This window comes from Aquila chrysaetos, chromosome 4 (assembly GCF_900496995.4).
Source record: "Aquila chrysaetos chrysaetos chromosome 4, bAquChr1.4, whole genome shotgun sequence".
Taxonomy (NCBI): domain Eukaryota; kingdom Metazoa; phylum Chordata; class Aves; order Accipitriformes; family Accipitridae; genus Aquila; species Aquila chrysaetos.
Window position 1 is genome coordinate 62,232,333 of NC_044007.1, and position 27,541 is coordinate 62,259,873.

The following is a 27,541-nucleotide window of genomic DNA, read 5'->3' on the forward strand; positions in this document are numbered from 1 at the left end:
ATCAGAAAATGCAAGTGCATGTAGACTATACTTAATGTATGATATCCTTTGTAAGACCATGAATGATCTTGCACTTGGGCAGTATGCCCCTGCTTTGTGAAGAACAGTATTTTGCAAACTTCTAAAACTGCAGCCATCACTTTTATCCTTGGCATTTAACTATTGTTTTTATACGCTAAGATTGAATTATTATATTTTGACAAATATAAAAGTTGTTTTATACTGCTTTATGATGTTCATTTCCCATTTGTTTTTACACTTTCCAATTTTACACATCTTAAATGAACAGTATGGGATAGAACAGATCTCAAATAGAAAGCACAGGATTCTAGAAAACTGAAAAAAAATTACATTCTTTCAATACTATACATGCATTTTAACTACAGCAACTGAACTGTACACTCATATAATACCTTACTCATGCTTATAAAAATATTTTACTTAGATATATTATAACCATTTAAAATGAAAACTTAAGCGACACACATTGAAAACAAAAACTTCTGTCCTAACTTTCAGTTCTTGTTCTTAATGCAAGACAGATAATGTTCATTTATATCTCTTTGCCAAACAGAAGTTTCCAAAACACCTGTGTGAACTTCAACCTTTAAGTTACATAGATAATACATACATAGTTATGTAGCTAAGCATACCTTATACAGCTGTATATGTATGCACACACATATGTATGTATAGTTACATACTTAACCATATCATACATTAGTTATATGTACATATAGAGCTCTGCACAGAGCTATGCATAGCTAACTATAGTTATATGGCTCTATACAACCGTATTACCATAGTTAACTACACCAGAGCAAGACACACACAGGTAGATGTTGTCTCCTTCTGGCAAACATAATACCTGAGTTTAGAGAAACAATTCATATACCAAGTAAAGGAGAGAAGGAAGTTTATTCTTGATTGAAGTTAACTTTCCCAAACACTAGAACTGTAGCAGTGACCACAAAGTAGCAGACATTAATACCACAAGATCTGCTATTTCTTGCTTTTGTTAATAGAAGTCATTTTGCTTGAGGAAATGAACTCACCGGAAAAAAAACAGCCAACCAGTTCACAGTTATAAAAAAAACAGCCAACCAGTTCACAGTTATATAATTTCTCACAGTCTACAGCTAACTTCTTAGGTATATTCTTACATTTTTAAGCAACGATTTCAAAATCCACTTTAGATGGTCTGACTCCAAACTTGATCTCTGGTCTCTAAGCAATTTGTTTAAAAATCTTACGACATCTACTAAAAGCTTCTCATCCTCCACAGAAGCTGGAAGCACTTGCAGAAACCTGCAATGCAAACAAAAATATTTACTTTCATACTTGTAGCACATTAAAGGAGAGTTTAAGATCTTGGCCTAACAGGACTGAAGTCACCTGCAAATATGGAATTTATATAGAGTAAATATGTATATTACATATATTTACATATAGCAAATACGGAATTATATTTATTATATTATACGTATCATATATATTAAATATATTTAAATACTTTTACATAAAATATTTACTATATTAAATCATTATACTTAAATACTATTGTACATTTATTGTGTATTATAATATAAAATTGCTATATATATTAAAAAGTGTATTTACATGTAGTAAGCATGAAATTGCATATAATAAAATGTAGAAAAATCTGAACAGGCTCACAGACAGGAAAGAAAAAAGGTAATTACTAGCAATTCATAATAATTGCAAAGCCTACCTATGCATTTTAAATATCCTTATTTTAAATACAGTATTCTTACTTTTTGCTGGTTTTGTGTATGTAAATTACAGAATCACATAATCATTGAGGTTGGAAGGTACCTCTGAAGGTCATCTGGTCCAACCACCCTGTTCATGCAGGGACACCTGGAGCTGGTTGCTCAGGACCATGTCCCAGCAGCTTTTAAGTATCTCCAAGGATGGAGATGCCACAACCTCTCTGGGCAACCTGTGCCAGTGCTCAGTCACCCCTACAGTAAAAAAGCGTTTTCTGATGTTCAGAGGGAACCTCCTGTGTTTCAGTGTCTGCCCATTGCCTCTGGTACTGTCACTGGGCACCACTGGAAAGAGCCTGGCTTCATCTTCCTTATACCCTCCCTTCAGGTACTTGTACACATTGGTAAGATCCCCGCTCTGAGCCCTCTCTTCTACAGACTAACCAGTCCCAGCTCCCTCAGCCTTTCTTCATAGGAAAGATCCTCCAGTCTTTTTATCGTTTTTGTGGTGCTTTGTTGGACTCTCCAGTATGTCCATGTCTCATAGTGGGGAGTCCAGAACTGGACCCAGCACTCCAGGTGTGGCCTCACCAGTGCTTAGTAGAGGGGAAGGATCACCTCCCTCAACCTGCTGGCAACAGTCCTCCTAATGCAGTGCAGGATACCATTAGCCTTCTTTGCTGCAAAAGCACATTGCTGGCTCATGTTCAGCTTGATGTCCACCAGGATCCCCAGGTCCTTTTCTGAAAAGCTGCTTTCCAGCTTGGTGAACCTCAGCATGGGGTTGTTCCTACCCAGGTGCAGGACTTTGCACCTCCTCTTGTTGAACTTCATGAGGTTTCTGTTAGCCCACTTCTCCAGCCTTTTGAGGTCCCTCTGGATGGCAGCATGACCCTGGCATATCAGCCACTCCTCCCAGTTCTGTAACATAACCAAAATTCCTGAGGGTTCATTCTGCCTCATCATCCCAATCATTAATGAAGATGTTGAACAGAATTGGATCCAGTATTGATCCCTGGGGCACATTGCTAGTTACTGCCTTCTAACTGGACTTCATACCACTGATCGTCATCCTCTGGACCCAGCCATTCAGCCAGTTTACCATCCATCTCGCTGTCTGCTCATCCAGCCCATACCTCATGAGCTTCTCTACAATGATCTTATGGGAGACAGTGTCAAAAAGCCTTCCTGAAGTCAAAGTAGACAATATCCACTGCTCTATGCTCATTTACCAAGCCAGTCACTTTATTGTAGAAGAGTATCAGCAGGCTGGTCAAACACAACTTCCCCTTGGTGAATCCATACAGACTACTCCTGATGACCTTCTTGTTGTTCATGTGCCTGAAAATGGTTTCCAGGATTAGCTGCTCTGTCACCTTCCCAGGGACTGAGGTGAGGCTGACTGGCCTATAGTTCCCTAGGTCCTCCTTCCTGCCCCTCTTGAAGATAGGAGAGACATTTGCTTTCCTCCCATTCTCAGGCACCTCTCCCAATCACCTTGATTGATCAAAGTGGACAGGAAATTACATTAGTCAAGATACACTTGTGGGTGCATCCCATCAGGGCCCATGGATTTATGTATGTCCAGTTTGCTTACATATTCCCTAACTGATCCTCTTCCACCAATGGTAGGTCTTTCTTGCTCCAGACTTTCGCCCTGGTCTCTGGGACCTGGGATTCCTGAAGGCTGGTCTTGCTAGTAAAGTCTGAGGTGAAGCAGGCATTCAGGACCTCAGCCTTTTCCATGTCCTGTGTCACTGGGGCCCCTGTCCCATTCATCAGCAAGCCCGCGTTTTCCACAGCCTTCCCTTTGTCACCTATGCACTTATAGAAGCCCTTCTTGTTGCCGTCCTCACCAGTTTCATTTCCAGGTGGGATTTTGGCTTTCTTAACTGCGTCTCTGCACGCTTGGGCAGTGTCTCTATATTCCTGCCAAGTTACTTGTTCCTATTTCCACCCTCTGTAGGCTTCCTTTTTGTGTATGAGTTTTGCCAGGAGCATCTTGTTCACCCATGCAGGCCTCCTAGTATGGACCACTCTTGAGCTCGGAGGCAGCAATCATTGAATATTAACCAGCCTTCTTGGGCCTCTCTTCCCTCCAGGGCCTGATTCTATGAGACACTAACAATGAGATCTTTGAAGAGGCCAAAGTCTCCTCTCCTGAAATCCAGCACTGTGATCTTGCTTTGTGCCCTCAACCCTCTTCTCAGGATCCTGAACTCCAGCACCTCACCGTCACTGCAGCAAAGCTGCTATAGACCTTCACAACCTTAATGAGTCCTTGCTTGTTTGCGAATATGAGGTCCAGCAGAGCACCTCTCCTTGTTGACTCCTCTGTCACCTGGATGAGGAAGTTGTCACTGATGGTCTCCAGGAATCTGCTGGATTGCTTATGCCCTGCTGTGTTGTCCTTCCAGCAGACACAGGGAACAACACATATATATCAAAATCAGAGGTGCATGGACAATCAATTCCATAAATTTAAAATATGAAAATTAGTAAATTTACAATTTAAGCATCATAATCTTTAATGGATTTCTGTAGTCAATACACTTACCTGTTTATTGCTTTTTGCCAAACAAAGCTCTTCAAAGTGGTTCCACAAGACCCAGAACTGCATTTCAACGCAAGTGTATCATTCAGAATGTAAAAACTAAGCCTAGTGAGAGCAGCCCTAACATCCCTGTGGGATACTGCCTGAATGATTGAATTAAGACAATCCTGCAGTCCATAGTTTGTGTGAGTTATTTTGAGTATAAGAATGTCTTCTGAGGACAGTTTTAGTGAGTCTAAAAATCTGAAAAGGCATAAGAGAAAAATGATTAACAGCCAGTATCTTTACTAACTATTTCAGTGAGTGTTGACTCCCTCACTTCCCAGTTCAAATGACAAGTCAAAACATAAATTGCGTTAAAATTTTATTTTTGTTAACCAATGCTCCTCCCCCCCACCTCCAAAAAACCCCAAAACCGACAATAACAAACACCACCACCTGTGAGAGACTGAAGGAGTTAACATCTCAAATATTGTGGTGGGGCAAGTTCTGCATAATAACGAACTCTGCCTAGCAAGGAATCACAGGTGAAAAGAAGCCCATCAGCAACAGGAGGGGGAGGGTGTGCTGGTGGGTGCACAGCTCCCTGTTCTGAGGTGCTGTTCTGATGTGCTGAACAGGGCAGCTCACCACAGATGGCAAAAGATCATGTCTGCAGGGAAGGGGAAGCTACTCCCCAAAAGACCCCCGAGCCCACAGCCCAAAGACTACCTAATTAGCCTAATGAGTTCGAGTGCCCACCTGAAGGAGGGGCAAGAATGATAAAAGGACACAAACTGAAGCCCCATGGGTGCAAGCCCACTGGAACTGGACCCCTCGGCTGACTGAACCAACGCTGGACCCAGGACCAGTGAAATCTTTCTCTCTTCCTTTTTCTCTCTCTGTCTTGTTTCTCTCTTTCTTTTTCCTTTTCCATAGTCCCTATACCTCATCCCTTTAGACATAAACTGCTGACCAAGTCTGGGACGGGGAGCCAGTCCAGCTGCCCCTGGGCTCCTCTCCGAGAAGGAGTCTAGAAAGCAAGGGGGTCTGCTCTCAACCTCGGGACTCAACGGGAGGGCTCGCCTTATTGTCTGCCCTCAACTGATTCCCAGATAATCCAGGCCTGTAGTGTATGTTTGGTGATGCATGGTTAGCACATGTTACACCATTTACTGACATAGTTTCATGCCAATTTTTGTGGTGAGCATGCCAGTTCTTGCTGTGAGCAAATAGGAGTTGAGTTTTGTGAGTTAAAGGATCCCTGGCATCATTTCACTTTAATCCTGACCTGGGAATCAGCAAACCTCAGTCATCATCCTGAGAAACTGGGACATGACACCACCACATTTAAATGCCAAGCTGTTTGGGTTCTTTGGAAAAATGGCACCTCTCAAAGTTACTTGAAAGGTGCTATTCACACTGTTTGTAGTGAACTTTTCTTCCATGCTATTGTAAATGTTGGTCACTTGGACTATACTATTTTCCTATTTTGTTTTTAAGAGATTGCTTTGTTTTTGCCTGAGGGAACTTAAAATTAAAATGATTTATCAAATCAATAACTGCAGTTTCCAATGGCTCAGAACCACACTATTTACTAATAAAACTTGTAGGACCCCTTAAAGGGCACAAAGCAAAAACTAAACAATTGTCAACATGGACAGAGATGTAGATACAAGCATTTCAGTCCTACTAAATCAAGAATCTAAGACTTTAAGTTCTGTACACAAAATAGTCTCAAAGAGAAATTATGCTTACTCAAGAGCTAACCAAAGGATGTAAAGGGAATTTTCTTCATTATCTACCATAATTCTTAGTATTACCATTAAAAAAAATAACTATTTCAAATTTAAATCCCCAAGAAAAGAAAGAGAAGGAAAAAAAAAAGACTACAAAGAAAAAGAGCCCTTAAAATTGTTTGAAATGAGTCTGACCACCAATAAAAGTTGGATCAAGCTCTAGACTTCATGTATAAATGCAGTTTAGGTAAAACATTAGCTGTGACAATATATCTACAGCCTCTTGGGATGTGATCCTTTAAGTTTAAAATAAAAGGACAGCATTCTCAAACCAGTAACAACTTGAGCTGCTGTTTGAAGTTGAAAACCTATTTAAACTTGATGGAACACAAATTTAATTGAAATATATTGGGATTTAAAATCAAGATAAAATGGCTCACGTTTCTGCTTTCTTCTCATAATTTATCAGTTGCAATAAGTTTTCAATCCCATTGTACCATGACAGATTCCAAGCCATCTTAAGCATATCTGACACAGGTTTCGTAGTCAAGCACTCAGAAGACAATGGCACCACAACAGTATTAGGGCTAACTACATGATGAGCAGTGATCCTGACTGGGAGATGATACCTAATAAAAAAAAAAAAAAAAAAAAAAAATTTAAAGTTGTGGTTTGTTTTGGTTTGGGGGTTGGGTTGTTTGTTTGTTTGTTTTTAAATAAATGCTCTACTAGAGCAAGATTTTAAATTTGCAAATACAGTTTTTGAAAATCTTTTTCAGAGAACAAAGACTTGGAGAAAAAACTCCGTGCTTAAAAATACAGACAACTTTGGGTTTTACATCAAAGGTTTCCCTTCATTCTCCCACCTCCATACTTCAGGAAGGACAGCAAATGGAAAGCAGTAAAGTTAACTGTTAAAAAACCAAAACAAAACAAAAAACCACCCACACATACCTTCTAACAACAGCAACAGGTAAACTGAAGGCAGGTAGGCCAGTATCATTACCAGTTATGCCATCAGCCCTGCAAAAGATTAAGTTATAGCTATTACTGTCTATTTTAAGCTTAGATTTTCTACTAATGAGACACTTATTTTTTTATTATTCAGATATAGCTGTATTTTTTCCTCCAGATAGCTCTTTAGTAACCCATTGATGAATAACTTGTATGAATAAACAATGTTTCTTCATGATTATGGAATATTAAGATAATTCTTAATCACACACATACAGAATACTTGTTGAAGATATACTGCACATAAAAATGAAATTAAAGGTAACATACCAAGCACATGCTTGTTTCCTTTTTTCTATTAGAGAAAAAATATGCATTATAGTTCTTTTCAGTATATTCCATGTGTGTGAATTCTAAAAGCATATTTTTTCTGAAGTATATGCAAATTTCAAATAATAAAATATCATAAGCTAAGGTCTGATGGTTTAAGGAAAATTGCTACACTTAAAAGCTAAAGTCAATAGGAGAATTCTAATTAAGTTAAGAAAAGCTTGCCTACAGCTAGCTATTTCATTTGTGTAGTTTCCATTTATGGGAAAGATGGATTACAGACCAATCAGGGTTTTTTGAAAATTAAAGTGAACTTAAAATTAACACTGAGGTACAAAGTATTTAAACTGCAAAAATATGCCATGTAGACCAATACAGCATGCAACCCAAGTACTGAAACAATTTGTTTGGCCTACAAATATGCAATTTTGGATATATAAAAGTTTGAGGCATAATTTGTTTGGATATATATATAAACTTATTTTCATTAAATCCTTAAATTTTGACTAGAGAATATGCCATATAAAACTGTTTTTTCATACCATGTTTCTGTCCTTGCTACTTCATCAAACAACAGAAGACAAAGCAATATTGTAGTTTCAGTTAAAACAGCACGATCATTTTGGAATATCAGGGAAACTGAATAAAATAAAGATATTTAATAATGTGTTAGGAAAACATTGACATTTAATAATACATAGAAGGACACTCATTAAAAACAACTGATTTCCACAGTCATTTTGCCAACATCTTCAACAGATGCCACAACATGGGTAACACCAGCACACAATGATTTATCTTTTAAATATTAGAGACTCTGAAGTGATCCAAGGTTCTTAAGAAGGCTTTTGGTTAAATGTCTAACCATATTTTACACATCTTCTTTCCCCGCATGTATTACAGTCAAAATAGAATCTTTACCTCTGAATAGCAAAAGCAGTAAAGATGACTGCTGTGCTAGGGACAGACGAACAACTGGGTCAGCATACACAAGTTTGCGTAAGAGTGTTAGACATGGTAACACTATGGATTCCATAAGCTGCAGGAACAGGGAAAAAAAATTAAATACAGATAACAATTAGGATAATCTATTATGAGATAGGGATATAAGATTAGGATAATCTTAATTCAAACTGGCACGCTACAAAGCAATACATTCCGTCATTTATAGTGGAGAAACCTAGAACTTTCTTAGACAAGCACATTTCATCCAGAAGATAAGTGCATTTTGATTAGAAAATATTTACACACTTCTGATTTTATTTTATTAGTAATTGATGATCATTTTATTGGTCTCTGGCATCATAACACAATTATAACATTTACTTTCAAAAATATCTATTTTTAAGAAGCGTATGTCAGCTGAAGGTTTTCCAAAAAAACCCAAATATTTACAACCATATAAGTTTATTCTTTTTTTTTTTTTTTAAACGCAAATAGCTTATTGTGTCACATTCATTGTCTGGGTCCCAACCTTTCAGATCAGGAAACCTAAAGGGAAAGCAGTTTGCTAAAAGTTAAAGTATCAGTGAATGGCCAAAAATATGACCAAAGTCACTGCTCCTAAGAATGAGAAGACAATATGTCTTTCACAGTATCATTACTTGGCTTGTCTGAGGTTCTGCCTTAAAATTTTTTGTAAACTGCATCACCAAATACAGTTTAGTTTAATATTGAATAAACAAAAGCCCTGCTTATTTAGTATGGAAAGTCTTTTGCACAGCTATATATAAAGACTTATTTAAATGGTGCTTTTTCTGTCTACTACTTTATCCTTTTCTTGGTAGCCACTTTTCTAAGAACATGCAAGGGGTTTTTTGTTTGTTTTTTTTTTCTATTGATTTTTAGGATGAAATAAAAAAAATCATTTGAGGGGACAACCCTGGGGACAATCTGGGATAGATTCCGTCAGGACAGTGTCCTAATGACTTAATTAATCAAACCCACACGGTCTTTCTCTGGCCTGATGAAACTAGCACTACTTTGTGTTTAGACTAAGCTATATCAAACAAGAGGTAAGCAGTACTCCTACTTCATTTATTTTCTGTTCTGGTAGATAGCTCATTTTCTTGGGAAGTAGTCTGAACTGTCAAAGCTTGAGGGAGCTAAGGATGGGACATCTACTGCTTGTGCTCAAGAGACAGGAGTAACACTGCTTAGTTATTTTTCAGAGGAAACTTTTTACAGTTATTTTACAGAACAGAGCTTTTGCGATCCAAAACTTCTATCAACACAGAGCTGACAAACAAATTTCTGAATGCTAGCACTTGAAGAAGTGAAATTTCATACACAGCTGTCAGCTTAGGCTCTCCTGCTGACTTTATCTAAACCATTCATTGTTCAACATGGGCAATTTTAGATTTCTCCTCTAAAATACTCTGCAACTTTCATCATGTAAAGTTTTAACATCCTGTTTAGTATAGAGATCCTACATTCCACAAGCTATATATGCAAAAGAAAGGTGTCACAACCCCTAGAGAGCTGTTGCCTGTGCCTTTCCTAGATTAAATTGGAGTTTATAAAGGGCTAAAACCATTATTTTAAAATTCATCCTAGACCCTTACCTGTTTATGAAGATTCTGCTTAAAGCAATGTATCTCCCATGCTTGTACTTCTGTATTATTAAGTAACTATGCTAATATCTACTCACTATCCAAAACAAAACAATAGTTGCATTAGTCTGTATCTCTACAAAAATGTAAGATACTGAAAACCTGACATTTAAAAAAAAAAAACCACAGTAAAAAACCCTGAAGAACCCAATATTTCAATTTCTCCAACTGGTTTTCAATGGTTGTAAGAGACTGAAAGAGTTAATGTCTCAAACATTGTGGTGGGACAATTTCTGCTAAAAGACAAACCCTGCACAGCAAGGAACCAAGGTGAAAAGCCCATCAGCTCAGACATCAGCAACAGGAGGGGGAGGGCGTGCTGGAGGCTGCACAGCTCCCTGTTCTGATAGAAAGATCAAACAATGGCCATGTCTGCAGGGAAGAAGTTACTCCACAAACGACCCCCAAGCCCGAAGGCTCATAAACTCCTCATTAGCCTGATGAATTCAGGTGCCCGCCCGAAGGAGGGGCAAGGATGATAAAAGGACACAAACTGAAGCCTCAGGTGCACAAGCCCACCAGAACTGGACCCCTTGGCTGACTGAACCAACACTGGACCCAGGACCAGTGAAATCCTTCTCTTCCTTTTCCTCTCTCTGCCTTCTTCTCTCTTTCCTTTTCCTTTTCCACAATCCCTACACCTGATCCCTTTAAGACATAAAACCGTTGACCAAGTCTGGGACTAAGAGTGCATCCAGCCACCCCTGGGCCCTTCTCTGAGGAGGAGTCTAGAAAGCAAGGGGGTCTGCTCTGAACCTTGGGACTCAACGGGAGGGCTTGCCTTATTCCCTGAATTGATGTATATGGTTACCCTGGGTTACACGGTTTACAGAAGTAGTCTTATGCCAATTCCTGTTGTGAGAAACCCTGCCACCTACTACCCCTCCCCAGTTCAGTTTGCTTCTGTCATGAATAAAATCTTTTAACTGATCGTTTGGTGTCATTTCACCTTAATCTAGCCCAAGGGAATTTCGAACTAAACACGGACTCCCTGGTCTGTCCAGTCTGGGTCTGATAGTGGTTTACAAAAGTATTCATATTCAAGCTATCATGAACTGGACTAGGCATTCCTTAATGCTACAGGGATAAAATAATCTTAGATACTGATAATCTGGAAAAAAAAAAAAAATTACCATTACCAAAGAAGAATGTAATTTTCATTAGTCTGACAAATAAAAGTAATACCACCAAGTATCAAGCAGTTCTTCTCTTGTACATTTTTGGGGAAAGAAGTCATTACTATATAAAAATTCTCATGGTTTCTTAAATTAACTCAGGATTTGGACTGTTGGACTACTATAACAATACTATGCAAGCAAACTAAGAAATATGAAGAAGTTTATCCAGTGAAGTGATGCTGAGGAACTTTGCCTAAATAAGCTTGCATAAAATGATTTCAAATAATGAATTTCAGAAAAATTCAAGCATCAGATCAGAATATTAAAAAAATTGAAAGCCTAGTCATCTACAACAAATATACACTCAACTCTAAATGTGATCTTATCTCCTGAGACCCTCCCTGCTGAGCTGATCTTCTATTGGTCAGAAAATTACTTTTACCTGAAACTCAATCTGACAGGAGATGTTATTTTAAGTGGGAATCTACATTTTTCATTATAATTTGCTTCAGGACTTAAGTTTAGAGACTATGATATAAAATAACACTTTTTTTTTTTTTTAAGGTCATTAAAAATTATTTTTTTTGTCTCCACTGGGAAAGCTTCAGGGAAGTTCTGGTGTATTTCAGAACCACATCAATCACAGTTAGTTCTCTGTGTAACTATTCTCATAAGTAGGCAAACCAATCTCCTTTCATTAAGAGAATCTTAGCATTACCAAAAATATAATAAACAAAATACATATTGCAGTTACAATTGTTACTAAACATTTGTATTCTGTGCAGTATTAATGCACAAAGATTAGTGTTACAAGTGCAGAAAAAGGCAAATTCTACTACTGTAATGCTGTGCAATGCTTGCCGAAGAACTTGTAACAATAGTTTTACCTTGCCATCCACATGTATACACTCATTAAGGTAAGCCAAAATCTTTTCTATCGCACCCAACTTTTTCACAATGCTATGCATTTTGGTATCTGTAGGAAAAACAAAAGTTAGTAAGAATCACTGTTTCTGCACCACTTTAATATTAAACTTCTTTCTGCAAGATCACAAACTCTTGCTATTGAGAACAAGTTTCCAAAATTGCCAATCAACAGAACAAGTACAGCTCTAGCTCTACCAAGGCAAGCCTCCTCAACATCTTATTATCTTACTATAGTAGCCTCTTGAACACTTAACTCAAATATCCTACATATCTTCCCATAAGAACTTTATGTTCCACAATTACAGTGATCCCCCATGCAACTCAATTTCAGTCAAACGAGGATTTCACTTGTAATATTGAAAAAGTCTTCAACAGTTTAATATGGAACTAAAAATGGTATTTACTCAATCATCATGAGAGTATTTTCCACTGATCTCATCCTTCAGAGCATCTGGTTTAAGAATATTCAACAACAACAACAAAGCTATGTCAGGGTTAGTTGTGTTTGCTGGGTTTTTTAAAATAATTATGAAGTGATCCTTCATATGAAATTTGTCCTGATAAAGCTGCGTTTTTTCCTTTACAATTTCCTCTTATGCTATGTTTCGTGTTATCTTTTGACATCTGAAAATTTGGCAACCATAACTAAATGTATTTTATGAGACAAAGTAGACATTTCCTCATTTTTGTGACTATTTTTCTGACAAGAAAAATGTTAATTTTAATATTATCTAAGACTTCACCTTCCCATGGTGAAAAAGTTATGTTCTATCATTAGTATTTGAGTTCCTTCAAGAAAAAATACTTGAATTAGTTTGAGTAGGTAGAGTACAAACATCCAGGTTTGAAACTCTACAGTTATGACCCTGCACTGAGTCAAATAATACTCTGTGCAAGATTGCTTATTTGCATCTTAATTCAATCAGATCTTTACCAAAATTCATAATTTTTCCCCATATGAGCAACACAATTATAAAAAAGCAGCTATGATGCAAATTTACAGTTAGTCACTTAAATCATAAATAGTGAAAGGACGGAACACTTTCCTTGCAAACATATTTGATGAAATGCCACAGGGAGTCTGCCTCTTGATATTGAAAGAAGGTATAATCACAGTTGAGTTTACTGAACCCTCATTCACACAAATGACATTTCAATCCATTTTAACTGTAGTTACTACTTAGACTAACTCAAAATGGAGTAAGAAATTCAGAATGATAGAAGAAATTCTTCACTAAATATAAAATCCCTTTAGCTAGCCTGTGTAATCTAAGAATTACTTTCCTAATTAAAATATACCACCACCAAAAATACATCTATTTTATACTGACCATCGTCTCCCTCACTCAAGACAGAGTATTGAGTTAGCAATAGCAAAAAATTTGAAGCACCATTAGTTCTGAGACAGATCAACAAACTGACAAACATTAAAAAGGAAAAGCAGAAAAAAAAGCTCTTGCAAAGCTTACAGAATTCAGCTTACTCCTCTATTACCCAAGGGAGCTGTTTTTTTAAATAGTAAGACCACTATTTCTAATTCTTGAGAGCAACAACAACAAACAACTAATTTTTTTACTTGAATTGGTAGATCTTCCACAAGTGTTAGAATTCTGGTCCAACACCACAAATAAAAATTACGAAGAGTACCCTTAGCACAAACATACAGAAAACCTAGCAAAACTGCAAGCTCATGTAATTATCAGCACACAAATACAAATTTTCTGAAGAATTTTACCTTCTAAAATGATAGCTAGCTGCTCGGCTGCAGACTTTCGTAAAACTAGGTCAACAGCATCAGAAGTCAAGATGTCATACAGCTTTTCAACAGTTTCTGCCTAAAAGTAAAGCTATATTAGATTTATATCCACTACGCTATTATGAAACAAGGTAACCAGCCAAACTCCCAAACAGAAAGGAGAAAATAAGAAGATCTAAATTCCTTATTAGAATGTATTTGATTACATTCCACATGCATGTAATAAGAAAGGATTAGATTGCAATCCTTTTGCAACAAATACCTAATACCACCTGTGGAATATAACAGAACAACAGTTTCTAGTGCAGAACAGATGCAGATTTCTAACAAATAATGCTTAATTTATGTAGGACTACAGAAAGCTCAACACTACACAGAAATGCTAGAATATGCTTCTAAGTCTGTGAAGGGGACTGACTTTTTAATGACAATAGGGTTAGAGAAATTTAAATAATCCTACATATTCATAAAAATTTTAGGTCCTAACTTTTTGAAGGATGTAGGGGAAGAGTATAAATCAAGTGTACAATGAGCGGTCAGAAAAATTTTTTTTTCAGACGGTAAGCATCTTAGCATTTGTTTAACGTGTTGTTAATCTGAAAACATTGAGGGTAAAGAAGGAAGGAGAATAGAGGGGAGATGGTAAAAAAAGAAAAGAAAAACAACAACAACAAAAAAAGAGAGATAGGTTTTCCCATAGGTCAAATACTTGTAATTTATTTTTCACTTTGCAAAAGCAGCACTATTAAGGAAACACAGACATAAATTTGTAAATTTTTAGTATGAAATATTCTAAAACAGATATTTGTGCCTGTTTCAGTAAAAATTTGTTTTGTGGGGAAAAAAAAGCTCTATGCGAGGAAAAAAAAAAAATCAGACCCTATCCATGCACAATTAAATTGTTGTAAACAGAACAGGCCAGTGCTCTCTGTACTCAAGTTAAGTCTTGCTGTTAATTTATCTGCAGAGAGAAAAAAAGAAGAAGGAAGGAATTCTTTTCTTGTTGTTGCACAGGGTAGCATAAAAACTACTGTTTAAGTTGACATGGAAAGAATATATCAACGGATTTCTTTTTATGAAGCAAGCCAATTTGTATGAAATATTGCAACCTTCAGAATGTTAACTTCAGTGACTGGGCAGGTAGAAGAGCTAATCAATGACACAATATTTAGACAGAGTTTACTCACCTTAAATATTGACTCTGTTTTACCATCCAATTTTAGCTCAGTAGCTCTTTCTATAATAAATAAGTTTAAAATGCTGGAAAGCACACTACCATGCAGATGAGGGCGTTTCAGGTTTGCCCCTTCTTCATTCAAAAGATGGAATGTTAAATGTTTAAGTGCTATAGAACGAACCCTAAAGGAGTAAACAATTAAAATAAATATAAAGAGTCCTCATACTGTAAAGCTTTAGCTGTATAGGTAAAAATGAATTAGTTTATGAAATTCATACAGTGTGGGGAGGAAGTACTTATGCAACAATATTGATTAATCTACCTTTCAAATCAACCCACTGCATAATAATCAATTGTTTTTTTAGTGAAGACATTTTTGTCATCAACATTAGAAGATGTGCTGAAATGCTACAGGGAATTACTTACAACTGCTTTTTTGAGAAGAGAAGACGCAGAGCAGCCCGTAGTCTAGTAGTTCTAGGGAGAATACCCTCTCCTTTGTCAGAGGTTGTTTCACTCAAAGTCAGGATAGAGTTACCTAGTGTATCTTTTGTATCAGCATAACCCTAAACCAAACAAACAACAAACAAAAATTTCCAACATTAAAAAATCCACTTACTAACTTAGCAAATTAGACAAGGTAAGTCCCCTTTTAGGGGCTACAGGAGGGTGGGGAAGGAGCAACACCCCCCCCCCAAAAAAAAAGTAGTAACTTTTAAGAAAACATTCAATCTCCACAGATTAATATTCCTCTGCAAAACAACTTTAAAAATTAATAAGTGATCCTGTATACAAATAAAAATAAAGATTTTTACATGGCCCAGAGGCACTTTGACTTGAAGCTTTCCCCTTCAATCTGTTAACATGATGCTGCTCTATAAGGTCAGTTTCCATTTCAATAAATAAAATTCAGTCCCTACAAGAAAATTACTTCAAAACATTAAATTCTTCATATATCTTCTATATTTTCAGATATTTCATCAAAGCATTTTCACACACAAACAATGCAAACCAGAATCAGTTACGTCAAGTAGTGACACTGCAAATGTTTAAACATTAAAGTAAAATACAACGCATTTTATATGCGTTAGGTAAATATAGGCCTCCTGTATGCTCTCGTCAAGTATCTATTGTACGTAGCCACTACAGGCTATAGAATAGAGGAGAATTCTACTCACAAAAATGAGAGCAGGGATAAGTTCTCTCACATGTTTAGCCTACAGCTTATATGAAACCCACACCTATTTAATCTCGAATATCAATGGAAGGTATGTATGTGGGTAACACAGAAAAGCCAACATTACTGGGCGAGAAAGCTCTGAAGTAACCTTTCTCCCAACACTTTCAAGGTCTCAGTGTATTTCCTCTGCATATTTTCCTGTCTGAGCCTTCTATTTCATGGCCCGTATTATTTGCAATTTATCCCCATTTTCACCTCGGTTTTTGTGCAGTTTATGGAAGGGCTTAAGTTACATAAGCAGTTTTTTCAACTTTTGGTAATACTGAGATGCAGGCAATGAATGAATATATAGCAGTGATATAAATAAGTAGGTATAATTATCAAAAGTTATATTTTTGGAGAAAACGAAGACAAAAAGTATACTTGGATGTATTAGCTAAGTTAAATAAAAGACAGAAATAAGGCAAAAAAAACAGATATCAGGAAAAACAGACATCAGATAGGTGCAGCAAAATATCTAATCTGGAAGACTATATGCAGATCATAGAAGGGAAATTTCTAGCACTAGAGAAAAAACAGTAAAGAATCTGGATGGAGCAATTAGCCTGAAAATCAGACTGAGAAAGGCAAAAGTTCCCACTAGATCAAGCCAAGAGTAAAGATAACGAAAAGAAAATTTGCACATTGTCACAGATATGAAGACAGAGGTCTAAGGATAATACTGACTTTTGACACTTCTATAATACTGGAAACAAAGAAACCAAAAAACAAGTATCAAAATATACACAAAATACAGCTTACACCTATTGCTATTTATTGAGTGCATACTTGATCAGAAAATTACAGAATCATCACAGAGGAGTTAAAATTTTCAAATTTAAGATATGGGGGACATTCTAATAATTATTAGCTAATTTTAAAAAGCATGCAATGTTTTAATCTATACTTGGATTATCCACTCATATCTTCAAACCGTTTAAGTCCCAGTCAGTACTTGCCGATTTCTACTACAACATTTCAAAGTTTCACATTCTAGTAATACCGGGCTGAAATTTGTCTACAAATTCAAGTAGTAACTTTGAGTGGTGTTAGGACCCCTATAAAACATTTCTCCATTTGACATCTGACAAAACAAGTCTGTAGGTATATTGCTGTTAATCTATTTTCCATCTGCTACTTAGGTGAATATTCTGTTTGTTGTTTAACATGATAGTGTTGCTGTTCACATGATCTCATACATCAAATTCAGATTAAAGCACTTAAAAGTACCTGCAAAACTGGAATGATGGGACAGAGGGCCTCAATAAATTTGTTCCAAGTCAATACTGCCATTACTAATCGTCCCTTCAATAGATGCATCAGAATGGCCTTGGCTGTAGAGTTTACCTGCTCAATAACAAAAGAAAAGAAACTAATGCAACTAGGTCAGTTTGTCAATGCTGTAATTGGAAACCTTATACAAAAATATCTCAAAGAGAAAGGATCTACAGACAAAATATTGTCACTGCAGAATGCTACTTTTAAATTGTCAGTCACACTAAACATTAAGTTGCTAGAACTCTCAGAGAAAACACAAATAGTTCTGCCTAAATAGCACCCAATCATTTTCCCCTTAGAACTCTGGTTTGCCTTTTCTGAAATAAAATAAATAATTACTTCAACTTATAGACCTAATGATCCCTCTAACCTGCAGGTAAAACAATTTCTGTTTCTTTTCTTCCCTGATCCAACATTTCTGGGGCATTGCATTCCCAGTCTTTATGATACACTTCTAAAGATACAGGAAGAAAATAGACTTAAAGCTTGTTACATGGCCATTTCACTTTCTTGAGGCAAAGAGTCAAACTAAGAAGGTTACCAAATCTTTCAAATTGTATATTAATTCATCTGAAGCTCTTTATCAAAAAGGAAAAAAGGTATATGATACAGCACTTAATACATCCTGTATACAGGATATATTAATACAGTATGTATATGACATGCAATATTAAATTATTTACAAGCCAATATTATTACTACAATGGGAACAGAGGGAAAAAACCCAGCTCCTCAGAATTCACTCTTCCTTACATAACAAAAACACCTACCTTCAGCAGTTAAAAACCTGCATTTTATGCCAGAGCTAAAAATCCTCTCACCCCAGGCAACAAGAACAGCCTTTAATAATATCACTCTAGCCTATCTTCAAGGGACTAGATTTGTAAAATCACATGACAAATCTTAAGCCCAACCTTGTAATACAAGATTCTTCTCAATTTCTTCTCATTGTCACATGCCTGAAAGATTAAACTGATGCTTTATGAAAACTTAAGTAGCAGATATACATCCAAGAAGTAATAAAAAATATGCTTGGAAATGATCTTCATTATATATTTTGTGAGAAGAATAATAAGAATGCATTATAAGGTAAAGAGAACAAAATGAGATAATTTTGTAAACATGCATTCTGTCTCAATGATCTTTTTAATATCACTATCAATTGAAGTCTATTTGTTATGCTTGATCAATCACTAAAAGAAAAAACTGGCAGTCTTTTTAATAAGGCATCCAAGGAAGTAATCAAACAAAATAAATGCTTTCCTTGGAAAAGATAAATTACAAAGTACAAATACAAATACACAGCACATTATGAAAGATATTTTGCTTCTCCTTTTAAAATGCTAACATCTAAAAAATCCCTTCTAAATGTAATTGTGCACTGTATTGTGTTAAAAAAAGATAAATCTCATTTCAGGAGACAAGTTGAAAAAAAAAAAAAAAAAGAATTTTTTTTAGTCAATGTTCTTTCCCCTCTGACTGTAGGGACCTTATAGATCAGCTATAAAGCAGTTACAAATAATCTAAATAATTTTTTCCCCCCTCAGAACTCCCTATTCAGCTTTATACATAAGCTAGGAAATAGTGGATATATGTTAAGGATTCATGCATATAAATGAACCCAATAGAAACTCAGTCCTATTCTAGAATGCTATAAAACACTTCCATAATATTCTGTTAATTAAACACAGATGTGTTTGTAGTGATGAAATACATTTTTATAGCAAAGACATTGCAGATTTAAAACGCCTTTTTCCTCCTTAACCAATGCACACATTTCAGAGGTCATTCCACCTTTACAAAAACTTGAGATTTCACATTTTCCATAAATGTAAAGCATTATACATACCATTTCATCATATGCACATTTTATTAGGGTCAAATATATTCCAGGAAAAGATTAAAAAACATAGCTTACTTCATTTTTCATTGGTCTTTATTACATTTAATAGCATCCTATCCATAGAACATTACTTTGTCTCTGAATTCATCACAAAAAAAATCTTTCCATTTACTACAACTTCACTGTTTGCATAGCTTTTCTACATACAAGAAACTGTAAGTGGTTAAAACTTCAGGTAAGCCTTAGACCACCATTATCAACACCTACTTTGCATGCACATCAACTTATAAATATAGCTACTAAACACAGTACCTCATTCTTATCTTCCTGAAGGCCAAACGTACAGATTTCATATAAAACTTTTGGATGAAGAAGAAAATGTACTCCGTGGCAGACTGAAGACACAGGCTTAGTGATATTATGAATACCTAAACAGTCCTTCAGTAAAAATAAAGTTGGTTAGTTTTAAAATTCAAGACAGTCTCTACCACTACATCTTGTTTTATAGACTGCCTGAATTTGTCATCCAGTGAAAGGCTTTCTCCACGCAGACTGAAAGACTACAGTTCTGAACGCTAAACATTACAGCCCTGGAAGAAACACCATCTTAATAGATCACTGACTGAAAATTCCTGTTGCTACACAGGACTAAGAAATAAAAAAAAAAAATTGTTTTTATTTTAAATAATAGTGAAAATAAGTTAGACAAACTTTATATAGTGTTTGGTATTACACTAAAATAAGCAAAACCTAAAACAGGCAGGTAAAAATCTCAAAAAGATACAAATGTCATTCAGTGGAGATAGGGGTTTTTTTTGCAAAAGACTAGCTCCAGCATCTTTGTACATTACTGAATTGTGCTATAAGCACAATAATTTTAGTTGATGTCCATTATAGAAAATAAGAATTACGACAAAGTATTATACCAAAACAGAAAAGTGATTTTTATTTTGTGAGCCAATATTCCTGAATACCTAAAATGACCTAATGAATATGACATTGCTATTCTTAATATTGAGTACAGTGATACTTTTACCCCCGGGCTATCTTTATAAAAAGCTAAGGCAGTGACAAAATATCCATATAAAACAAAATCAAACCCAAAACAACCCCCCCCAAACAACAACAACAAATTATTCTTAAATACAACCCAAGCTTTTATACATAGGGAGGAAAAAAAAAAAAAAAAAAAAGGTATTTTTCTTACACATTTTTAAAAGGTCTAAGCAATTAAAGCGTAATCTAGATAAAAATATTTATTCTGAAAGCATCAGTATTTTATTAATATGTTATTGGTTTATTTTTCCTTCAGTAAACATCCTTGCAAAAAGCAGAAAAGCAGTCAACTCAAAATGATTTTTGCTCTGGTACAAAAAAGAAACTGAACAAAAACACCACAGGGAAGTCAAAAATTGCTATGAAGGAAATAAAATCTTATCCTTGAGGAGCGGGCCCATGTGAAACTCATGAGGTTCAACAAGACCAAGTGCAAGGTCTTGCACCTGGATCAGGGCAACCCCTGGTATCAATACAGGCTGGGGGGGATGAAGGGATTGAGAGCAGCCCTGCCAAAAAGCATTTGGGGGTACTGGCAGATGAAAAGCTGGACATGAGCCAGCAATGTGCGCTCACAGCCCAGAAAGCCAACCGTATCCTGGGCTGCATCAAAATAAGCATGGCCAGCAGGTCGAGGGAGGTGATTCTGCCCCTCTACTCCACTGTTATGAGACCGCACCTGGAGTACTGCGTTCAGCTCTGTAGCCCTCAGCACAGGAAAGACATGGACCTGTTGGAGTGGGTCCAGAGGACGGACACAAAAATGAGCAGAGGGATGGAACACCTCTATGAGGAAAGGCTGAGAGAGTTGGGGTTGTTCAGCCTGGAGAAGAGAAGGCTCCAGGGAGACCTGATTGCAGCCTTCCAGTATTTAAAGGGCGCTTATAAAAAGATGGGGAAAGACTTTTTAGCAGGGTCTGTAGTGATAGGACAAAGGGTAATGGTTTTAAACTAAAAGAGGGTAGATTTGGACTAGATATAAGGAAGAAATTTTTTACGATGAGGTTCTGAAACACTGGCACAGGTTGCCCAGAGAGGTGGTAGATGCCTCATGCCTGGAAACATTCAAGGTCAGGTTGGACAGGCTCTGAGCAACCTGAGCTAGTGAAAGGGTGAGCTGGACTAGATGATCTTTAAAGGTCCCAACCCAAACAACCCCATGATTCTATGAACCTCATTTCAGCTAACAAGCAAAACTGAACACTTGAATTCTTTTCAAAAGCAAAATTAAATAGAAATATTTCTGTATAGCAGCAGCAAAAAACCCAAAGTGACCAGCATTATTAAGAATCTTTTTAAAAAACAGAATTGTCAGTCACTGTTTTTCCCCCTTTTAGAGATCCTGTCATTCTGAAGTGCAGTACCTGAAGCATAACCTAACGAAGTTGATTTAATACTAAAAATATAACAGCAACCTGCAAGCCCAGGCCTATACAGATTTCACAGCACATAATACAGTAAACAGAATTTGCATTGAAAATGCTTTTTATGAGGAAACCACATAATACGCATTATTTAGTGCGACACCAAGAGCATTAAATAAGCATTAGTTCTAACCTTAACCACTTCCAAACAGCAGTGATAGGCTTCAGCCTTTATATTCAGCAAAGGATGAGACAATAGACGGAGAAGCACCTTCTGACCCTCAGCCTGGAGCAGTGAGTTAGCCTCAGCAGACTTCCAACTAAAAAAGAAAAATAATTAATTTAACTATTGTTCATTTTACAGTACCCAAAGTTGTCTACAAAAATTTTCCTGTTAAATTTCAGGATAATCTCTGAAAAATACTTCCTAAAAAAGTATACATCCTGAAAAATGACTTGACAGACAGAAGTTCAGAGATCACAATATATTTGCCAAAATTATAGTATCACTCTTCACATGTGCACTTTTATTTATTTTTTTTATACATGTAGTGAATCAAAGACTATATCATTTTTCAAAATTCATCAAACTTAGGAGCCTGACAAACATTTAGGTTCATCTGAAAACATAAAATTCTGTTGAGCTTCAATAGGCTCCTTAGATCATGTTATATGATTATAAGAAAAATCCTACGCTTTCAGAATTTTTTCCTTGTAGAGGTAGAAGTCCATTTCACTATCGCAAAGTGAATTGATGTTATTTAAAATACTGAAGTGAATTTCCTTTTGCCTGAAACAGTAATCAAACACTAATTAATTCTAAAAGCATTAGAAGACTGAAAAGTGTTTTGACGTTTCACAATTTTTAAAAAAAAAAAAAAAAAAACACAACTTAGAGAGCTCTTAAATGTAGTTTCCTTTGAAAAAAATCCCTAAAGTAAAATTCTGAATCAGTATAAAAATAAGATTTTGTATTTCTAATTAAGTGTTCAATACAGAACTTTTCCAGGCACCACAGGGTAACTTAAATTCTCTAACCAGAGACTTTCTCTAACTTGGAAAATCCAAAAAGCAATAAAAACATTGTGTTTAATAAACAAAATGCCATATCGTAATATACAGCATCTACAATAAAATAAGTCCTCTAGGACTTCTGAAAGTAAAATACAAGTTAAGTTACACAAATACTCTTAGAACAAAGGAATTTAAAAAAAGTTTGAAAGACAGGTCAAAGCATTTTAAGACTGTTTCTTTGTAAATCACATAATAGCTTTATATACAAAATCATAAAAGCTTATACAGAGAAAAGAACAAAACATTAGTTTTTAGCACCTGAAATTCAATTTTCAAGAAATCCACTACAGAATGAAACAAATTATTTAGAAGAGACCTTTCAATGGCTAAAAGAAAACAATTGTTCAAATACAGGGAATAAACAAGTTAGGCTTCTACTTCAGAAACTTTATCCATAAAAAAAGATTATATTTTCTCAAGTAAGAGTTTTAAGTAGTGTTCTCACATATTTGAGCATATATGAATGCATTCCTGAAGCAAGGGTAAGTGTTGATGGTAGGGTAGACTACACAAGGCCTCATCTGCCAATTCTACTAATTCAGAAAGATTCTTGTCCCCCTGAGAAGTAAAATGAAGAGAAAGAAACTATAAGAATTAGTAATATTAAAGTTATACAATATTATTGCATAATCTTTCTGAATTTATCATCATTTAATACATCTACTAAGTAGAGTTTGGTTCAGCCTTTCATAGAGAAGTTTATAATTAACCTGATTAATAAATTCAATAGATTGTCAAAAAACAAACTTTAGAACCTACTCCTGGGAGCTGAAAACCCTTCAGCTGCTGAATCCAAATAAACTTCTATTAAAGTCAATGGGAATAATGTATGTCTAACATTTCACAGCATGAACACTATAAGTCTGTTCAAAATACTTTCTAAAATGTCCAAGAACAGACTCATCCTTGAATACTTTATGCTTTTAATCAAAAATTTTTTTTTTTTAAATCAACATGCATTTTATGAGAAGAGCATAATGAAAGATTTACCTATTAAACTTTGAACAATTCACTATTAATGTTAAAGAGCAAGTTTGTTTTTTTAAATTTAAGTACATATGTCTTCATACTTTTGGTTACCAAATACATTAAACATGAGCCATTTAAATTTGATGGAGTTAATTTCATTGTACACAGTATTTTATGAGCAAAGTATTGCTTCTATTAAGTTCAGAACCTGCCTATATAAAGGATAGATTAACTCAAGATTTAAGATACCACTACATTTATATTTCTGTATTTTATTCATTTATTTTAGTATCAATGGATCAAGTATTTTGCACAATTACTTGTCCATTTGGATAATGGAAAAAAGTATTTCGGTAATGTGCTAGTCTCTTAACTACTAACTAATAAAGGAAAGTAATTTAGTTGTTTTCATAACAAAGTAAAACACAAATCTTACACAGTCTAAAGTAGTAGTTTATTAGAGCTACAATTGCCAAGTAGTTGGGAATTAAAATTTTCTGAACTATTTAAATACTGGACAACATACATACACACACACACATATATATTTAAATAGAGTTATTTGCTTCTTTCTTACTTCTTTGCCCATTAAAGGTCTTGTGCCCACTTCCAATCTCCAAGTGTTTATTTCTTTGTTTTTACTTAGGATAAGATTTTTACAAATATTATGAGTAGTATTACTGGAAAAAATATAAATTAACTACATCTTGCATGGTATGGAATACTCATACTTATGAATTTTCTTCCGCTATGCTAGACTATAGTTTTTACCACAGAGAAAGGGAAGTAGAGGAACAAAATTTGCCTACAGGAAATATTTTATGTAATAAAATTCCACACCTTCTTATGAACTTCAACCATAAAGCTACAAGTGCATTCGATCGAATACGCAGCTTCTGAAGCTTGTTTATAAATACTGTAGTTCTCAGTACTCATCTGCTCCAGATAGGCTGCAATGGATTCATGAATGCTTGGGTATTCCAAGGAGAAGGACACATCCAGAGAGAGAAGAAATAAAGCGTTCAGCAAACTCTTTTGTAAAACTTTACTTGCCTTTGAAAAAGAAAATAACTGTCAGAACAACAGCCTGAAAATACAATAAAACCAACAACAGCACTTGCAGTCATTCGACAAGTACAATCACTATTGCTGCTACTTAAAAATGAAAGAAACACATATCAAATGAGTTCTATATGAAGAATTATTATTTTTTTAATTAAAAGTGAGAGTTCACTAGATGTCAGTCCTAATGTCAGACTTGCAACCAGTCACAAAAGTTGTGTGTGATCCAGCCACAGCACTACCAACTCCACTGGCCAGGGTCAATTTACTGTCTAACCACTAGATGGCAGAGAATACACGGACCACAATTATTTCTGTAGTAAAAGCAGACTACAATTCTATATAGTAATATCACATACTAAGAACTGGGATTTCTGTTGCTGTTGTTTTGGATTTTTTTACTGCAAGTGTTCAGTATCCCTTCAACTAAAATTGACCTCAAATACAGTTAACTTTTTTTCCAACTTCTGTCATACACAGAATTGAAATTTTGTATTATGTACATAAGAACATAAAGACAAAAATTATAAAGTCATTAGATTAGTATGTCTACACTTATTTGCAGGTACAAGAGACTGCTTATATTAAAAGAGTTAACATTTGTCACAAAAAGCCTGTAACTGAAAATCAATCTACTACTCAGATTGAACAACGTCTAAAAAGGAGCTACACTGCAATAAAAACTGATCCAAAAAAAGTAAACCCATACAGGTTTAAACATCTTGTAACACTTTCCATCCCACAAAAACTTCCAATCATTGGACCCCGCCCTGAAATAAACAGGAAAAAAATAATAATAAATAAACCAACTCAAGAGCTACAAAAGAACTTATTTTAAAGAGCATTGGAAGCAAGAATAATTAAAATCACTACGATGCACAAAACATAATTGCTTACTATGTTCCATCAGATTAAGAGTAATGATTTTAAACATTATGTAGTTCTAGTCTTACTTAGCCTTACTTGCACATATACTATAAATGAGCAGGGGGCAGCACAGCTTTGCAGACTATACAACATACCAGAAAAAACACAATAGGAGGAAAAACAACATTGAATTTCAAAAACTCATTAAAATACTCTATTAAAAATGTTTTTTGAAGACTTGAAATATGCAGAAGATTCTGCAGAATGCACTGATAATTGAAGAACGGATAAAGTTGCCTTCTGTGATCATACAACAGCCAATATAAATCAGATGAATTTCTCTGTCCAGTGGCTATTTTCCCAGTATTAATCACTGACGAAGGTATAACTTTTTGCCCTCTTAAAATGCAAAACCAAAAAACAATCACTTAAAATTAGTGATGGCATACCTTTTCTACAGGGAGAAGTATTTGCAGTAATCTAACAGTGAAGAGTGAAATGCTGATAAATGCCATTCTGTGATGCACCAACATCACCTCGGGCTGCTCTGCACTTATATTAGTTTTGTGATATAATATAGTTTCTCCAAGCAAACCCAAAACCAGAAGCAATTTGTCTTTCTGAAAACAAAATCAGAAATACAATCATTAGAAATAATTGAAACATTACTGTATCTTTACAGTGTTTATACAGCACTCATAGCATCATTAACACAATTATCCAAATAACTTAAAAATGCAGAAATGGTACAAAATACACAGCATTTTGTTTGTCATCTGAACAGAACTGTGCATTAGGTCTAGACTTCACTCTACCTTCACTTGTAGTTCTGAATACTTTGGTCAGTAATTACCCATTACTGGTTACTGTCCCCCCTCCGCCATTTTTTTTCCCCCTCCTTAATTTCTGCTCACTACACTTTTGAACTTCTGGAATTTTAACGATTTTGGAGTTAACTTTTAATATGGAAATATTAGGAGCTGTTTCGAACCTGCTAATAAAGCTTTGTCTTAAAACCTACAAAAAAAAAATTAATAAAAACCTAACCACCCTCAATCCAAACTTTGAGAACATCAAACATTTTTTATGCCTATTCATTCTCAAAGGAAACAGCAGCACATTTCCCAGATTATGTAAAATCGTACTCAAGAACCACTATCATTTGCATAAATCCAGCTCACTGACACTGGAGAAAACAAAATTAGTTTCTAGAATTTTGGTCACCTGAAAAAGCCAGGTTTGTACTTAAGGACACTAGAACAAAGGTCGAATTAATTTCAGTTACCAGTTTTGGAATGCCAAATAATGATTAATAAAGCAATAGCACATGTAAGATTTAGCTTATTAATTCCAGGAATTGATAATCACTGTTAAGCAGTTAAGCACTGTTTATCTGACTCAACATAGTTGAAGAAAATTACAAGAAGCAATTGACTAAATCAAATCAGTCTTTTAAAGTAATTATCAACACATGTTGTTACACAGGAATATGAAAAGGATTCATTTTCATCTTCAGGAGTTCAAAAATGTAAGTTTCTCTCTGCCCTGCTACAGTTTGCAGAAGTAGGAAGAAGCTCTGCTTCAAGACCATGGAGTCTCAAATCAACAGATTCAAAAAGTTTATTCCTCCCTGAGACAGGGATGACTGCCTCAAAGCTAGTGATCCAAAAAAGCTGAGGGGCTACAGCAATCTGCAGTATCTAACTTTGACATGGCAGAATCAAATTGCACTTACATACACATGCCAAAACTGGAAAACAGTAAAAACTTTACTCAGGAGGAAGGTAGCATAAGAACTTGCACAAAATACATACAGTTACAAACTTAAGTATTTTTGAAGGGCTTTTCCAAAATACCTCTTTTTCACAAAGATATTCCAGTGCAGAGTTTTAAAATTGGATAAACAAAGAAACATAAAGCAATAACGTTATGC

At 35.4% G+C, this 27,541-nt stretch overlaps 1 protein-coding gene across 12 annotated transcripts in view; it reads right to left on the minus strand.

The window, feature by feature from the left end:
- The window catches only part of RTTN (rotatin), a 91,843-nt gene that overhangs the window by 48,981 nt on the left and 15,321 nt on the right, over positions 1-27,541 (minus strand). For 9 of the 12 annotated variants that reach the window (XM_030012492.2, XM_030012491.2, XM_030012489.2 and 6 more), the window contains 16 exons: positions 26,058-26,228; positions 24,520-24,732; positions 23,156-23,268; positions 21,830-21,956; positions 19,529-19,654; positions 17,326-17,442; positions 15,303-15,442; positions 14,887-15,058; positions 13,679-13,778; positions 11,904-11,992; positions 8,208-8,325; positions 7,829-7,925; positions 6,957-7,025; positions 6,443-6,631; positions 4,288-4,527; positions 1,164-1,308 (listed from right to left, as the gene is read on the minus strand). In XM_030012492.2, the coding sequence (XP_029868352.1) occupies positions 1,164-1,308; positions 4,288-4,527; positions 6,443-6,631; positions 6,957-7,025; positions 7,829-7,925; positions 8,208-8,325; positions 11,904-11,992; positions 13,679-13,778; positions 14,887-15,058; positions 15,303-15,442; positions 17,326-17,442; positions 19,529-19,654; positions 21,830-21,956; positions 23,156-23,268; positions 24,520-24,732; positions 26,058-26,228 (2,226 nt within the window). Of the gene's footprint in view, positions 1-1,163; positions 1,309-4,287; positions 4,528-6,442; positions 6,632-6,956; positions 7,026-7,828; positions 7,926-8,207; positions 8,326-11,903; positions 11,993-13,678; positions 13,779-14,886; positions 15,059-15,302; positions 15,443-17,325; positions 17,443-19,528; positions 19,655-21,829; positions 21,957-23,155; positions 23,269-24,519; positions 24,733-26,057; positions 26,229-27,541 lie in introns of those variants that run through there. The other 3 variants (XM_041123140.1, XM_041123138.1, XM_030012497.2) reach the window with 3 other exon arrangements.